This window comes from Oncorhynchus keta, chromosome 26 (genome assembly GCF_023373465.1).
Source record: "Oncorhynchus keta strain PuntledgeMale-10-30-2019 chromosome 26, Oket_V2, whole genome shotgun sequence".
In the NCBI taxonomy this organism is placed as follows: Eukaryota; Metazoa; Chordata; class Actinopteri; order Salmoniformes; family Salmonidae; genus Oncorhynchus; species Oncorhynchus keta.
In genome coordinates this window covers 18,298,520-18,316,482 of record NC_068446.1, presented here as the reverse complement: position 1 = coordinate 18,316,482, position 17,963 = coordinate 18,298,520, and the positions used below count along the sequence as shown (strand labels likewise).

General features: G+C 42.5%; 1 protein-coding gene across 7 annotated transcripts; it reads left to right on the top strand.

Annotated features, from left to right (window-relative positions):
• Positions 1-3,807: 3,807 nt before the first annotated feature.
• exoc1 (exocyst complex component 1) lies at positions 3,808-17,758 on the top strand. Of its 7 annotated transcripts, none has more exons than XM_052480294.1 (20): positions 3,808-3,982; positions 4,615-4,746; positions 4,959-5,089; positions 5,283-5,442; positions 5,686-5,703; positions 7,615-7,802; positions 7,990-8,217; positions 8,833-9,075; positions 9,423-9,491; positions 11,550-11,699; positions 11,887-11,998; positions 12,891-12,935; positions 13,575-13,738; positions 13,892-13,993; positions 14,090-14,169; positions 15,519-15,747; positions 15,849-16,032; positions 16,172-16,371; positions 16,579-16,773; positions 16,951-17,758. In XM_052480294.1, the coding sequence occupies exons 2-20, from the start codon at positions 4,623-4,625 to the stop codon at positions 17,101-17,103; spliced, it is 2,775 nt and encodes a 924-aa protein (XP_052336254.1). In that variant the 5' UTR covers positions 3,808-3,982; positions 4,615-4,622; the 3' UTR covers positions 17,104-17,758. The 7 variants fall into 7 exon arrangements, with proteins under 7 accessions (XP_052336254.1, XP_052336255.1, XP_052336256.1 ...); XM_052480295.1 differs by having other exon boundaries at positions 4,581-4,746; XM_052480296.1 differs by lacking the exon at positions 5,686-5,703.
• Positions 17,759-17,963: the final 205 nt, after the last annotated feature.

Below are 17,963 nucleotides of genomic sequence, written 5' to 3'. Positions count from 1 at the left end.
ATTTAAGTATGCTCTCTCTAATTCTCTCTTTCTTTCTCTCTCTCGGAGGACCTGAGCCGTAGGACCATGCCTCAGGACTACCTGGCATGATGACTCCTTGCTGTCCCCAGTCCACCTGGCTGTGCTGCTGCTCCAGTTTCAACTGTTCTGCCTGCGGCTATGGAATCCTGACCTGTTCACCGGACATGCTACCTGTCCCAGACCTATTATTTGACCATGCTGGTCATTTATGAACATTTGAACATCTTGGCCATGTTCTGTTATAATCCTCACCCGGCACAGCCAGAAGAGGATTGGCCACCCCTCATAGCCTGGTTCCTCTCTAGGTTTCTTCCTAGGTCTTGGCCTTTCTAGGGAGTTTTTCCTAGCCAACGAGCTTCAACACCTGCATTGCTTGCTGTTTGGGGTTTTAGGCTGGGTTTCTGTACAGCACTTTGAGAAATCAGCTGATGTACGAAGGGCTATATAAATACATTTGTTTTGATTTTGATTTGATTAGGTCACTATTACAAAATGACGTCATCTCGCGAAAAATGTAGAAACCAGCAGCCAACATTTATTTTGTTAATAAAATATATAAAGATAACACATTTAAAAAGCAGCAACCAACAGCTACTTTCCTTGAAAAATAATTGGCAACAATGTGCAGCATTGGGTCACATGACGGGTCCATCCCAGAAACAGGAAACTGTAGGGCAGAGGCTGGGTCTTGGATAGAAGGGATACTGATTTTGTAAAAGTTACGTCATAATCTCGTTCACTTCAATGACAGTTTGTGTTTTACACAGCTTCAAGTTCTACAGCAGACTGGACTTGATATATACAGTCATGGCCAAAAGTTTTGAGAATGACACAAATATTAATTTTCACAAAGTTTGCTGCTTCAGTGTCTAGATATTTTTGTCAGATGTTACTATGGAATACTGAAGTATAATTACAAGCATTTCATAAGTGTCAAAGGCTTTTATTGACAATTACATGAAGTTGATGGAAAGAGTCCATATTTGCACTGTTGAACCTTCTTTTTCAAGACCTCTGCGATCCGCCCTGGCATGCTGTCAACTAACTTCTGGGCGGCCACATCCTGACTGATGGCAGCCCATTCTTGCATAATCAATGCTTGGAGTTTGTCAGAATTTGTTGGTTTTTGTTTGTCCACCCGCCTCTTGAGGATTGACCACAAGTTCTCAATGGGATTAAGGTCTGGGGAGTTTCCTGGCCATGGACCCAAAATATCGATATTTTATTCCACGAGCCACTTAGTTATCACTTTTGCCTTATGGCAAGGTGCTCCATCATGCTGGAAAAGGTATTGTTCGTCACCAAACTGTTCCCGGATGGTTGGGAGAAGTTGCTCTCGGAGGATGTGTTCTTAGGCAAAATTGTGAGTAAGCCCACTCCCTTGGCTCAGGATGCTTTACTGTTGGAATGACACAGGACTGATGGTAGCGCTCACCTTGTCTTCTCCAGACAAACTTTTTTTCTGGATGCCCCAAGCAATCGGAAAAAGGGATTCATCAGAGAGAATTACTTTACCCCAGTCCTCAGCAGTCCAATCCCTGTACCTTTTGCAGAATATCAGTCTGTCCCTGATGTTTTTCCTGGAGAGACGTGGCTTCTTTCCTGCTCTTCTTGACACCAGGCCATCCTCCAAAAGTCTTTGCCTCACTGTGCGTGCAGATGCACTCACACCTGCCTGCTGCCATTCCCGAGCAAGCTCTGTACTGGTGGTGCGCCGATCCTGCAGCTGAATCAACTTTAGGAGACGGTCCTGGTGCTTGCTGGACGTTCTTGGGTACCCTGAAGCCTTCTTTACAACAATTGAATCACTCTCCTTGAAGTTCTTGATGATCCAATAAATGGATGATTTAAGTGCAATCTTACCGGCAGCAATATCCTTGCCTGTGAAGCCCTTTTCGTGCAAAGCAATGATGACGGCACGTGTTTCTTTGCAGGTAACCATGGTTGACAGAGGAAGAACAATGATTCCAAGCACCACCCTCCCTTTGAAGCTTCCAGTCTGTTTTTTGAACTCAATCAGCATGACAGCGTGATCTCCAGCCTTGTCCTTGTTAACACTCACACCTGTGTTAACGAGAGAATCACTGACATGATGTCAGTAGGTCCTTTTGTGGCAGGGCTGAAATGCAGTGGAAATTATTTTTTAGGATTCAGTTCATTTGCATGGCAAAGAGGGACTTCATCTGATCACTCTTCATAACTTTCTGGAGTATATGCAAATTGCCATCATACAAACTGAGGCAGCAGACTTTGTGAAAATTAATATTTCTTATTATTCTCAAAACTTTTGGCCACGACTGTACAGAATAACTTGCTAGCTAGCACGGAACCATTGGGGAAAAGCTAGCTACTGAACACACATAAACGCCACATGCAACAATTTCAAAGATTTTATTGACTTACAGTTCATATAAGGAAATCAGTCTACTGAAATAAATACATTCAGCCCAAATCTATGGATTTTACATGACTGGAAATACAGATATGCATATGTTGGTCACAAATACCTTAAAAAAGGTAGGGTGTGGATCAGAAAACTGATCAGTATCTGATGTGACCACCATTTGCCCCATGCAGTGCAACACATCTCCTTTGCATAGAGACGATCAGTCGGTTATGATGCCAAACTGCAGTCAGGTCAAGACCCTGGTGAGGACAACGAGCGCACAAATGAGCTTCCCTGAGATGGTTTCTGACAGATTGTGCAGAAATTGTTTGTTTGTGCTAACCCACAGATTCATCAACTGTCCGGGTGGCTGGTCTCAGACGATCCCGCAGGTGAAGAAGTCAGATGTGAAGGTCATGGGCTGGTGTGGTTACACTTGGTCTGTGGTATGTGAGGTCGGTTGGACATACTGCCAAATTCTATAAAACAACGTTGGTAGAGATGGCTTATGATAGAGGAATTTAAATTAAATTATCTGGCAACAGCTTTGGTGGACAATCCTGCAGTCAGCATGCCAATTGCACGGTCCTTCAAAATTTGAGACATCTTGTGGCATTGTGTAACGTGACAAAATTGCACATTTTAGTGTGGTCTTTTATTGTCCCATGTGTAATCATCATTCTGTTTAATCAACTTCTTGACATGCCACACAATTCAGGTGGATGGATTATCTTGGCAAATGAGAAATGCTCACTTCTAGGGTAGAAATACATTTGTACCCAACATTTTAAAGAAATATGTGTAGCCTAGTGGTTAGAGCGGTGAGTTCAAACCCCCGAGCTGACAATAAACAAATCTGTTGTTCTGTCCCTGAACAGGCAGTTAACCCACTGTTCCTAGGCTGTCATTGAAAATAAGAATTTGTTCTTAACTGACTTGCCTAGTTAAATGAAGGTAAAATAAAATATGGAACATTTCTGAGATATTTGGGACTGACACTTTACATGTTGTGTTTATATTTGTGGTCAGTATAGAAGTGCTCCTGAGTAGAATGGTTATGCTTATGGCCACTCTTTAAGGGCCGCAAAATGGGGCACTCCTCTGGGTGTAAACTCTATGGATTTGGAAACTTGAAGTGCTCCTGTGTAGAATGGACCCCCTTGTACAGAAAAGTATGTACAGTGCAATAGATGATAGAGGTATCACACCAAAAACAGTTAAGGTAAAAAAAAAAAGATTTAAAAAATCACATAACATTTCATAGAAATACTTGTAATTATTCTATGTATGATAGCTAGTATAAATATATAGATACTTGTGCATATTTTCCATCATTTCACCCTCATTATTAATTTACAAAGTATACAGAACGGGACTCTTATTCTGAAGGACTCCAAAAATACGTGACCCGGAAGTAGTTAGTTATTCTTGCCTGTTTTATAGCAGTGGAGGGGATTGCTTAACGTTTTTTGTTTTAATAGCGCTAAAAAAATATCACGTTTAAATGACAATAAATAGTGATTAAGTGTAGGACATCCCTGGTGCATTAGATTCTCTATCAAAATTCAATTTAAGGTACGTATGTTCTGTATAAGACACCAAGCTAGCCTTACAACTTTGCTAGCTAACCTAGTAACGTTAGCAGTTAGCCAGGAAGAATGGCCTGCTTCTCATGCTTTTCTGAAGGACACTGTCTTCACTTTGCAGAACGATATAGCTAACAGAATGGCCCTTTTGTTTACATGTAAAGTTGGCTGGCCTGTATAGCTAGCTGTCAATCGCTAGACACGTCCAGAACCATTTTGGCTAACTACATCATGCTAGCTAACAGTTGTTTACTTATTTTGACTGCACCATTGACCAGCAGTACTGTGATGTAAACGGTGCAGACGTTCTTACCATAATGTTAATGTATACTGTAGTAAGGTCGGAAAATGATCAGGTAGACTGGTACAAATCTTGAGTAATATGGTACTATACTATAGTTGTAATGTATTTGTAAATTATAGTGTCATAGTCTGTGTCCCACTGGGAGGAATAAAATGGTGTGTAAAACGGAATTATATAAGGTTGCATTGAGTTTGCCTGGCTACCCAGACTTCTTGCTCCGGCCAAACGCTACGCGCACGGACGTTCGTTTCTTGTAGCAGACGAATTTACTGCGAGCCGTCAGGCTAGCATTATGTCTGCCTGATTTGTATTTACAGTAACAACAATGACAGCCATCAAGCACGCCCTCCAGAGGGACATCTTTACGCCCAATGATGAGCGTCTCCTCAGCATCGTCAACGTCTGCAAGGCGGGGAAAAAGAAGAAGAACTGCTTCCTGTGTGCCACAGGTGTGGCATAAATGCCTTTAAAGTCTAACATGAATCAGCCATTTTCACCATCTCACCAGTGTCATGATGTAAACATTCCGAACTTGAAAACCACTGTCAGAGATTTAACATCAGAAACAGTGATTTCACTGATAAGGCTTACAGAAATGGATCCACATATCACTTTTACCCCATTATTAGACTATTATAACGGTTTGATGCTTCTACCTCAGTCACCACAGAGAGGCCGGTGCAGGTGAGAGTGGTCAAAGTGAAGAAGTCAGACAAAGGGGATTTCTACAAACGGCAGATGGCCTGGGAACTGAGGGATCTGGCTGAAGTGGATGCAAAAGATGCCAGCAAGGTCAGGGAAAGAGTCATTTTTCTCAACTTCCTCTCACTGCCTGAATGTAATTTCACATACAACCTTGTCTCTCTCTCCCTCTCTTCCTCCTAACGTGGGTATTCTTCTTTTCCTTCCTTTCCTCATATGCTTTATGCTTCTGCTAATTTTATTGATATTCACATATGGCATCTCTTCTGCTCTTGTCATTCAGGAGAATCCAGAGTTTGACCTCCATTTTGAGAAGGTGTATCGATGGGTGGCCAGCAGCACAGCTGAGAAGAATTCCTTCATCTCCTGCATTTGGAAGCTGAACCAGCGTTACCTGCGGAAGAAGGTGGAGTTTGTGAATGTCAGTTCCCAGCTGCTCGAAGGTATGACAGCTCTCTAACTATGGGGGAGTATCAAAAGCATGTATGTTTTTCTAGTGACTCTCGCTGATCCCTGTACCTTGCATCTGTGATACTTTTCTTTCTTGCCTGTTCCCAATCTCCTGAACTCAACCTGAAGTGTTTCCAGATAAATCTATTTAACCTGTGAGTTGACCTTTGGTGTGGCTTTCTGTGGCTTAACACATCTTTATTCTCACTCTTCTCTCTTAAACTGTCAATGGCCAGAGCTTCCTAAAGCGGAAGGTTGGTAGCACTTAACTTCTTTTCCCATTTCCTCTTCATTGTGATTTCATAGTGTTGATTCACTATTCTCATAGTAGACTCGCACATCTTTGAAAGTTGTTGCTATTGTTTCCCTTATTTGGATATTGAGTGAGTGGCTTCTGAATGGGTGTTACTAGATGTTTATTAAATTTTTTAACATTTATTTAACTAGGCAAGTCCATATGAATATTAGTCTGTTCTGTTTTTGTATAGACATTTTCTATAGTGTATGCACTACCGGTCTTTAAACATTTTTTTTAGAACACCTACACATTCAAGGGTTTTTCTTAATTTTATACTATTTTCTATATTGTAGAGTAATAGTGAAAACATCACAACTATGAAGTAACACATATGGAATCATGTAGTAACCAAAAAAGTGTTAAACAAATATATATTTTATATTTGAGATTCTTTAAATAGCCACACTTTGCCTTGATGAGAGCTTTGCACACTCTTGGTATTCTCTCAACCAGCTTCACCTGGAATGATTTTCCAACAGTCTTGAAGGAGTTCCCACATATGCTGAGTACTTGCTGGCTGCTTTTCCTTCAATCTGCGGTCCAACCATCTCAATTTGGTTAAGGTTGGGTGATTGTGGAGGCCAGGTCATCTGATGCAGCACTCCATCACTCTCTTTCTTGGTCAAATAGCCCTTACACTGCCTGGAGGTGTGTTGGGTCATTGACCTATTCAAATACAAATGATAGTACCACTAAGCCCAAACCAGATGGGATGGTGTATCACTGCAGAATGCTGTGGTATCCATGCTGGTTAAGTGTGCCTTGATTTCTAAATAAATCCCTGACAGTGTCCCCAGCAAAGCACCATCACACCTCCTCCTACATGCTTTACGGTGGGAAATACACATGCAGAGATTATCCGTTCACCCACACCGCGTCTCACAAAGACACAGTGGTTGGAACCAAAAATCTCAAATTTAGACTCCAGACCAAAGGACAAATTTCCACCGGTCTAATGGCCATTAATCATGTTTCTTGGCCCAAGCAAGTCTCTTCTTATTATTGGTGTCCTTTAGTAGTGGTTTCTTTGCTGCACTTCGACCATGAAGACCTGATTCACACAGTCTCCTCTGAACAGTTGATGTTGAGATGTGTCTGTTACTTGAACTCTGTGAAGCATTTATTTGGGCTGCAATTTCTGAGACTGGTAACTCTGATGAACTTATCCTCTGCAGCAGAGGTAACTCTGGGTCCTCATGAGAGCCAGTTTCATCATAGCACTTGATGCTTTTTGCGACTGCAAAATTGAAGTTTTCCGGATTGACTGACCTTCATGTCTTAACGTAATGATGGACTGTCATTTCCCTTTGCTTATTTGAGCTGTTCTTGCCAGAATATGGACTTGGTCTGTTACCAAATAGGGCTATCTTCTGTATACCACCGTACCTTGTCACAACACAACTGATTGGGACAAATGCATGAAGAAGGAAAGAAATTCCACAAATTAACCTTTAACAAGGCACACCTGTTCATGGAAACGCATTCCAGGTGACTACCTCATGAAGCTGGTTGAGTGAATGCCAGGAGTGTGCAAAGCTGTCATCAAGGCAAAGGGTGGCTATTTGAAGAATCTCAAATATAAAATATATTTTGATATGTTTAACACTTTTTGTTGTTGTTGGTTAATACATGATTCCATATGTGTTCTTTCGCAGTTTTGATGTCTTCACGTTTATACTACAATGTAAAAATAAAGAAAAACCCTTGAATGAGTGGGTGTTCTCAAACTTTTGACCGGTAGTGTATGTGTTTTTGATTGTATATTTGTTCAAATGGAAGGGTGACGTTTGTTTGTGTGGATGTGTGTGTGTACTGTACTGTATGCGCTGTGCACAATGTTAAACCATCCTCTCCGCCCTTGGTTTAGAGTCAGTCCCCAGTGGTGAGAGCCAGAGTGTTGCCGGGGGCGACGAGGATGCTCTGGATGACTACCAAGAGCTGAATGCCCGTGAGGAGCAAGACATTGAAGGCATGATGGAGGTGTGCGAGTATGCCATCTCTAACGCAGAGGCCTTTGCTGAGAAACTCTCCAGGGAGCTACAGGTTCTGGATGGGGTAAGTAGACAGCGCCATGGAGACTTGGGTCTTCTTGAGGACAACATAGACTTGAGTTGCCTGACATGCGCAGACTACTGCCCTTTGTGATTTATGGTTGAGCACATTACAGTGTGGTCTGGCTCACCGTGATTTGATGAACAGTGTAGTTAAAGTGACCACCTCCAATAATACCCCCCAATCCCAGGCCAACATCCAGTCCATCATGGCATCTGAGAAGCAGGTGAACATCCTGATGCAGCTGCTGGACGAGGCTCTGTCGGAAGTGGACACCATCGAGGGCAAGCTGAGCAGTTATGAGGAGATGCTGCAGAGCGTCAAGGAGCAGATGGACCAGATCTCCCAGAGCAACCGCCTCATCCAGATCAGCAACACCAACAATGGCAAGCTGCTGGACGAGATCCAGTTCCTGGTGGTGAGCATTGTGGTTGATGTGGGGGGAGGTTTCCTGTTGCTGTTGGTTTGTTTGGATGAATGGTACTTAACTCCAATTGATGCTGTACGTGGTTGATTAGAGCATCTGCTAAAGCGGTGGTTCAATGTTTTTTTTTTTCTTTTTCCAAAAGTCAGTCCGGCTTATAATAGTAGAATGCACAAGGTGCGATTTCGAAATTGGATAGTGCAGCATCAGTTCGTCTTGTCATGTTACTCATTGCAAACCTTAGAGAGCTATTTATAACTTGTCCGAAAGTTATAAAGATCAATTAGCCCATGTCAGCTAATGTTTTTTTAGCTAGGTTTTTTAGCCCATAGATTTTGTTGTGATGTTTGAGTCACTCAGATATCACATGAATAAACATTAGACATGGAAATGTTATAGAATTGCCAGACAATTAGGTTTAAAACTGCAACATTTTGTGTCACGTATGACCAGTTTGTGTCATGAACAGTGCTTGTGACCATACAAATAGACATGGTGCCCTCGCACAGGGACGGAGGATGTTCCCCAATGCTGAAAAGGGGGACTGAGTGGAAAAAGTGTGCTAAATGACTACAATTTAAATGTAAATGATGAATACCTGTCCCTCAGAATTATATGGACTTGTCGAAGGGACACATCAGGGCCCTGCAGGATGGAGACTTGTCCTCGCCCAAAGGCATTGAGGCCTGTATCAATGCTTCTGAGGCTCTACTGCAGTGCATGAACGTGGCACTTAGACCAGGTCATGAGAAACTGATGGCTGTGAAACAGCAGCAGCACCTGTTCACTGAGCTCAGAGATACCTTTGCCCGGCGCCTCACCAATCACCTCAACAACGTGTTCGTCCACCAGGTAATCCACACAACACAATAACACTTCATTAGATCTCTAGGTAATTTAAACATGGTCTCAAGATGTATATTCAGATTCGTATTGAACAACATTTATGACTAGAAATGAGGCATAACAGAGTGCTGTACACATTTCTTGTTACAGTATTTGAATGTTTCCTGCCTTCGGCAGGTGGCTTTTTCTGTCCTCCTCATCCACTTCCTAGTTTAAGCTCTGTTTCCTCTGATCGTGTCTCTTCCTGTCTCTATGCTGTTTCCCTCCTGTACTACTCTGGTCCTCCTGTCCTTCACTCTCTGCCTCACTCTGAACCACCCCACTCTGCTCTCTCTGCTCTCTGTCCCTGTCAGTTCAACCACTTCAGTCACTTCAAAATGACCATCCCTCAGTTCTATAGGTCCTCCTGTATGTCGCTTCCAGTGAGTAGTACCCTCACAGCAACCCCATTGACCCTTCCCCTCTTACCGCTGACCTTTCCTACTTATCTACACGCCTCTGATTTCTTCACAAAATGCATTACTGACCGCATGAGTTGTGCTGCTCATGACTTCTTAGCTAACCCTCCTCTCTTTCATCTCAACGGGTCTGAACGTCTCAGACCTTGCTCCACTACCTCCATTGAAGGATTGACTGGGCTCACCTTGCACTTTGCTTCCTTCCTGTGTCAGAGTGCTGCTGTGACTTTGCTGTGCTGGGGTGCCATGTCATAATACTTCTGCCTGTCTGCATGCTTGGTAGCAGCCCTAGAAGCAAGTGAATTAACCTCTTTGGGCTGAGATCCCGCTAACGGGATCGATATGACAACAGCCAGTGAAAGTGCAGGGCGCCAAAATCAAAACAACAAAAATCCCATAATTAAAATTCCTCAAACATACAAGTATTTTACACCATTTTAAAGATACACTTCTTGTTAAACCCACCACAGTGTCCAATTTCATAAAGGCTTTCCGACGAAAGCAAACAAAACGATTATGTTAGGTGAGTGCCTAGTCACAGAGAAACACAGCCATTTTTCCAGCCAAAGAGAGGAGTCACGAAAAGCAGAAATAGAGATAAATCACTAACCTTTGGTCTTCATCAGATGACACTCATAGAACTTCATGTTACACAATACAGGTATGTTTTGTTCGATAAAGTTCATATTTATATAAAAAAAAACTCAGTATACATTGGCGCGTTATGTTCAGTACTTCCAAAACATCCTGTGATTTTGCAGAGAGCCACATCAATTTACAGAAATACTCATAATAAACATTGATAAAAGATACAACTATTATGCATGAAATTATAGATACACTTCTCCTTAATGCAACCGTTGTGTCAGATTTCAAAAAAGCTTTACCGAAAAAGCACACCATGCAATAATCTGAGTACAGCGCTCAGAGACCAAAACAACCCAAACAGATATCCGCCATGTGGTGTAATCAGAAATAGCATTATAAATATTCACTTACCTTTGATGATCTTCATCAGAATGCACTCCCAGGAATCCCAGTTCCTCAATAAATGTTTGATTTGTTTGATAAAGTCCATCATTTATGTCCAAATACCTCCTTTATGTTTCCGCGTTTAGCCCAGTAATCCAAATTCATGACACGCGTTCACTAGGAGCAGACAAAATGTAAAAAAATTCCATTACAGTCCGTAGAAACATGTCAAACAATGTATAGAATCGATCTTTAGGATGTTATTAACATAAATCTTCAATAATGTTCCAACTGGAGAATTCCTTTGTCTGTAGAAATGCAATGGAACTCAAGCTAACTATCACGTGAACGCGTGTGGTCAGCTCATGCCTCTCTGGCAGACCTCTGACTCATTCCCTTCTCATTCGCCCCCACTTCACAGTAGAAGCATCAAACAAGGTTCTAAAGAGTGTTGACATCTAGTGTAAGCCTTAGGAAGTGCAATATGACCCCATAGACACTGTGTATGCAATAGGGAATGAGTTGAAAAACTACAAACCTCAGATTTCCCACTTCCTGTTTGGATTTTTTTCTCAGGTTTTTGCCTGCCATATGAGTTCTGTTATACTCACAGACATCATAAGTTTGGTAAGACCTTGGCGTGTTTTCAACAGTTTTAGAAACTTCAGAGTGTTTCATATCCAAATCTACTAGTAATATGCATATATTAGCAATTGGGCCTGAGTAGCAGACAGTTTACTCTGGGCACCTTATTCATCCAAGCTACTCAATACTGCCCCCAGCCATAAATTAACTGAGAAAGGGAAAAAAGCTTGAAAATCTACAAATGCCAGGATGTTCTTGTCGATGAGGTTATTTGAATGTTGAGGTTGAATATCTGAACAGTTAATCTTGTACTACCTCAGTGGTCCATCGGGCCACACAAATGCAGGGGATGTCCTTAAAGGGACCAAGATGGTTCAAGAAAAAGTCTCTCCCTGCCTGTGTGTGTGTTTGAGAGGGTGTTTCTCTATATGAGCTGTGTTAACTACCTGTGTTCCCTACATCCAGGGGCATGACCAGAGCTCCACGCTTTCCCAACACACGGCAGAGCTGACCCTGCCTAAACACAGCCCCCTGCACAGGGACCTGCTGAGATACGCCAAGCTCATGGAGTGGCTCAAGAACACCCAGAGAGAGAAGTATGACGGCCTGTCCAGGGTGAGTGGCTTCCTCTCAAAGATCATCATCATCATTATTACTGCCTTTGCCCTAGCTATATTCTATTGTTATCACCATTACCACCACTACTATAACGTCTCCATCACCAGCAGCCCTACCATCATCGCTTACTGTGTCTCATAACAAGTAGACAGGTATTCATGGATTTTTCTCCCTCTGTTTTCAGACCTATGTTGATTACATGACCAGATTATATGAACGAGAAATCAAAGATTTCTTTGAGGTGGCGAAGATCAAAATGGCGGGCACAACCAAAGAGGGGAAAGGAAATAAGTTTGGTAAGACCTTGGCGTGTTTTTAAATGTGTGATGTTTTTGTGATTGTTTGTCTTTTATTTTCCCTGTGAGAGCTTGTAGTTGCTGTGGGGTTTGTTTGTGGTGTTGTTTAGCCAATTTAGGTGCGTTTTTTTTTCCCCTTGGGTTTTTGCGTATTGTTTGTATTTGTGGTGTGTGTGTGTACTGTATTTATGTGATTTGGTTTTGAGGTAAGTGTGTGTAATTCTGTTCAATATTTGTCCATCTATACTGTAACATCACCAGCTTTTTCTGCATGGTTCCCCTTGCGGTATTCCTGGACTATATGGTAACAGCAAACACAACTACATGTAGTTAACTGCCCTGTACTGCTTCCTGTGTCATAGCTTTCACTGCCTAGGAAAGGCCCCTGTGTGATGTCATTGTTTTGCTCAGTGTTGCTAGCTGGTGTTTTGCTCATTGTTATTTCCCTATTTGTCTGTTTACTGTATGAAGAGCCGAAAATTAACCCTGCTACTCATTTTAACTGCAGAGTATGACTTCACTAATTTAGTGTTTTAAGACTAACTGGGGAGCCTAAACATTACATGGGGAATGAAATCCCTCATTTAAGTTTACCTGTAAAGTAAACTGAAATATACTGTATTTAATGCTCTAAAAACGGTCCTTTCATTTGGGAGGAGTATAAGGCTCTGCTTCCTGAATTCTGAATTTCAGTCTTAGCTTTTCTCTCTAGAAAACAAAATTAGCAAAACTGTTGTTTTCAAAAAGGCTTTCTTAAGGCCAACCACAGCCTCTGCAGTGCATTTCAGTCTGTTACCTTTGACTCTCACCTCCTTAACGTGCCCCCCATTCTTCATGTCATGAGCCTAACATGTCTCTGTCTCTGATGCCTGCCGTTCTAACTGGCCGCCAGCCACGCTTCCACGGAAAGAGAGTGCTCTCAAACAGGAAACGGAAAGTAAGTATCCCATACGGGTCACGCAGTGAGACCCCTGTAACCTGCCACCCACACCCACCTGCTCCCCACTACTGTGTCCCTGATACTGTTGCACAGCCAGGGCCCCCTCCCTCAGCCCTCCACCTAGAGTAACCCCAATCTGCCATCCATAGAACGTTCTACAGGCCACTTTTTAAAGAGCACCTAAACTAACACCGATCAGACATTTAAAAACAATGAGCATGTACATTCTGTATGGCATAGGATCCTACTACTCATCCAGCGAGGTTCTCTGATAATGAATGTCCAACATCCATAATAAGATATTTAATGGTCTTTATCACCGAGCACGCCTTTCAACGTTTCAATGTTGCATATGTTCTTGTCTCTCAATTGTTTTCAGCTGTTCATGTTATGTGTAATTACCGCTAAACTAACATGTTTTAAAGATGCATATTCACTTGGGCTTTGTGGCACACTTTTTTTTTTGAGATGCCACAAAGTTCTTCATTTTTAACAGCACAGTTGCTCTGCTTTGAAAATAAGTCCATGTGAATGCAGCTTTAGTCTCATGGGCTATAGATAGGGAAATGTTCCACAGACTAGTATTTAGCCTGTGGTTAGAATGTGCCTTCAACTGTTTCCCCTCTGGTGCCCCAGGCCTGCATGGCAGCTCTGGGAAGCTGACGGGCTCCACCTCCAGTCTGAATAAGCTGGCAGTGCAGGGCTCCAGCAGCAGGCGCTCCCAGTCCTCCTCTCTGCTGGACATGGGCAACATGTCTGCCTCAGACCTGGATGTGGCCGACAGGACCAAGTTCGACAAGGTGATGCTCACAGACAGGGCCTTACTACAGTCTATATATTGCACATACTACCCGTGGTTTTTTGTAGATCTTTTTATCGTTTTAGATGCGCCATTTGTTTTGTGTGTTTTATTTATGTTGGATCAATTGATGTAGGGGTCTCTCTTTCTGTAGATCTTTGAGCAGGTTCTTAGTGAGCTGGAGCCTCTCTGTCTAGCAGAACAAGACTTCATCAGCAAGTTCTTCAAGCTACAGCAGCACCCCACCCTGGCTCAGGTGAATTCCATGCTAGTCTGACTGGCTGAGTGTTTGCAAGTGAGATTATGAGTAACTTCTAAATGATTAACCACAGTTTTCTGTTTGTTCTATCAGGGAGAAGTGGAGTCTGATGGAGGGGTGCCCTCCAGACAGCCCCCTGCAGGGGAACACAGACACTCAATGTCATTGACTGAGTGAGTAGCTAGCCTCTCATCTCTTACTGACATTTACTGTATGTTCTGAATGTCCATCAATAGTGCTAGGGCAGTGGTCACCAACTTTCTCTGAGTCAAGATCACTTTCTCAGTCAAAAAGTAAGCCATGATCGACTGCTCAGATTAGATTTTTTAACATGACTTAAAAAATGTAACATTAACCTAATTATAACAGTTATGTAGGAATGAGGTTTGTGCAGTAGGCCAAATACATTATCACAGCATATTGGCTATATTCTCAGACCATATTTTATTTCAAAACTCAAGCTTTGATAACAAAATAGATCAGTTGGTGTAGTAGCACTTGTGAGGCATAGCTGAGTATAAATTGAAATAATTTGCAAATAATTTGCTTTTTTATTTTACTGGACTGGTGGTACCTGCATCTGATGGTCATGGTTCTTTCAAGACAACTGGGAACTCATGTCAGTGATCTTCAGATCGGAACTCTAGAAAGATGCCCGAGTTTCCTACTTGGAATTCCGAGTTGGATGACCTTTCAAAACAAGTCGGAGATGTCCTAGTTCACAGTTGTTTTGGTTCGCCTCTCACGGTCCCTGCTCTCTCAATCCTTTCCTCCAGTGAGACTGACCAGAGGGGACACAAGTCTTCCACCTGATTGCAAAACTCGAGTCTCACCGCATCTGCCTCGTGCACAAAATAATACAAATACAGGGCTATCGATACACCTGGCTACTAATTCATTGCAGCGCAAGTGGTAGTATGGAGAAGCATGTTTTTTGTTTTGTAATAGTGTTGAATAAAAAGTGTTGTCAATGCTGAATAAAAACGTAAACATGAACTCACTCTTAAAAACAGCAGCACTTTGCTGTATTCTTCAGTCTCTCTCTAGTCATGGCTTTTAAAATGTTAAGAAATCTCATGTAGGCTAGTATCACACTTTGCTGGAAGCTGTAGGCTGTGAGCTATCCGATTGGCCAGCGCAGTAGGCACACTTGATTTAGCCACAGAGCTCCCAGAGTTTTGTATTTTCAGACAATTGAAAAAGTTCAAAATTGGGGCATTTTGCCTACCCGGTGCACATGGCTTCTGAATCATGTGCACCTCCCGCCAGCAGTGAAAAAATCAATTGAAAAAGGAGCGCAAGCCTTTGTTGGCTTTTCTACAGAAATGTTTGGTGATCGACTAGGAATGCCTTGAGGATCACAATCGACTGGTTGGTAACCACTGTACTTGGGGCACTAAACATGCGACAAATATGACAAGTCCAAATACCATCTTTCATGGTCCACTTCTATCCTCCTCTTCACTTTTACCATATTATTATCTTTCGTTCTGTGTCTTATCACCCGTCTGGTCCTCCTCAGGAAGGACATGGTGCGATTGATGATGAACAAGATCTTCCAGAGCATTGAGACGGAACTCAACAGCCTCATCGCCCTGGGAGACAAGATCGACAGCTTCCACTCCCTGTACATGCTGGTGAAGATGAGTCACCACGTGTGGACAGCCCAGAATGTGGACCCCGCTTCCTACCTCAGCACCACCCTCGGCAATGTGCTGGTCACTGTCAAGAGAAACTTTGACAAGTGCATTGTGAGTAGAGTTCAGGTTAACAGTTGAGTCTGTTGATCTGTGTATCTAGTACTGCTACAGACTGTTGGATGTGTGTGTGAAGCTGTTCATGTTTCTCTCAGTCTGGTCAGATCAGACAGATGGAGGAAGTGAAGATCTCTAAGAAGAGCAAGGTGGGCATCCTGCCCTTTGTCACTGGGTTCGAGGAGTTTGCTGAGCTGGCTGAAACCATCTTCCGTAATGCAGAGCGCAGAGGGGATCTGGACAAGGCATATGTCAAGCTTATCAGAGCCGTCTTTATGAATGGTAGGTCTTAATACTTGCCCTGTGTTGTCAGGAAGATTGAATATTATGATTGGTGAATGTTTTGTGTGTATGTTGAGTAATGTGGTTGGCTGATAGTCTGTGCTCTGATTGGTGTTTGTCTTGCTGGGGGTGTATCCAGTGGAGAAAGTGGCCAATGAGAGTCAGAAGACGCCCCGGGACGTGGTGATGATGGAGAACTTCCACCACATCTTCTCCACACAGTCGCGCCTGAAGATCTCCTGCCTTGAGACAGAGAGGCGAGAGGCCAAACACAAGTACACAGACCATCTGCAGTCCTACGTCATCAACTCCCTGGGCCAGCCCCTGGAGAAACTCAATGTGAGAGAGGGGGTTTGCACTTGACAAAGCTAATGTAAATTTGATTCATGTTTATATGTAACATACATGTTATATGATAACTGTAACGCATTGTGATTTCACATATAACACATTATGTGATTTCACATATTTACATGGCATGCATACTTGAATGTACAGAATTTAAAAACGCACAAAGTTGATCAAGTACGCCTCTATGCTTTGCAGCACTTCTTTGAGGGAGTGGAGGCGCGTGTGGCCCAGGGGGTGCGTGAGGAGGAGGTCAGCTACCAGTTGGCTTTCAATAAACAGGAGCTGCGTAAAGTTATCAAGGAGTACCCCGGCAAGGAGGTGAAGAAGGGCCTGGACAACCTGTACAAGAAGGTGGATAAGCACTTGTGTGAGGAGGAGAGCCTGTTACAGGTTAGTGATAGAGAACCTAGAAGTTTGCAGTGTGTCTATTCTAGATTATTATAATGATCATTTATTGTGTTGATCTATTATAGATCTGTAGATATGTTATCTTAACAGCTGGTAGTTTCAGTGGTTGATCCTGGGCTTGTTTTTTTGTTGTTGTGTACTTTTCAATTTCTCCAATAGGTGGTGTGGCACTCCATGCAGGATGAGTTCATCCGTCAGTACAAGCACTTTGAAGGCTTGATTGGCCGTTGCTACCCTGGGTCTGGTATCACCATGGAGTTTACCATTGGAGACATGTTGGAGTACTTCTCAAGCATTGCCCAGTCCCATTAATTACAAACATACATATTATAACTTTACACATGCTCTCTATTGCTTCATAGTGCCACACACAGAAGAACCACTATTTACTGAAACCAATCCGTCATTGCTGTGTGGCCAATACGAAGTACATTAATTGAAATTGAATAAATGGCACTTGAAATTGTCTGCAGTACTGGTATGGATGGGAATGAATTAACAGTTGTAAAAAGTTTTGTGTGGTAGCAGGCACAAAAGCCTAGCCGACTAGGTGGAAATCTGCCATTGTGCCCTTGAGCAAGGCACTTAACCCTAATTGCTCCTGTAAGTTGCTTTGGATAAAAGCATCTGCTAAATGACTCCTATGTAAATGTGTGTGTGTGTGAGTGAGTGAGATCTTATTTGCACAGAGATCACAATGTTACTGATTTCTTCTGTCTGTGATTTTCCTTTGTTATAACGCACATCGCCTGTACATGATAAACTCTTCAAAATTGTGAGGTTGTGGGCCAAATACATGTTAGCTTGTATGACACTACTCAAAATCTAAAGCCCCCTTCATCACACTGATGTCTTGAACTTTGTATAGTCACAGAATGTCAGTCTTCTACTGGAATATTTTTGTGTGATTGCAAACCTTTCAACATAATGCCATATTGCCAAATAAATGTAAAAATGTCAAATTTTTCATGGATTTGTTTAACATTTCTATTTTATAGTTTGCATTAGATTAGAAGCACTGAGCTCATTCATTATGTAGTGATAACTGCGAAGTAGAACTGAGTGTAGGCTACTACTGAACTCGTTGGAGACTTTGGAGATGTTCACTGGCACAGGTTCAGGTGACATGTGTCTCGTTTCCATGGAGAAGTTAAAGCGAAGTGGGATGAGCT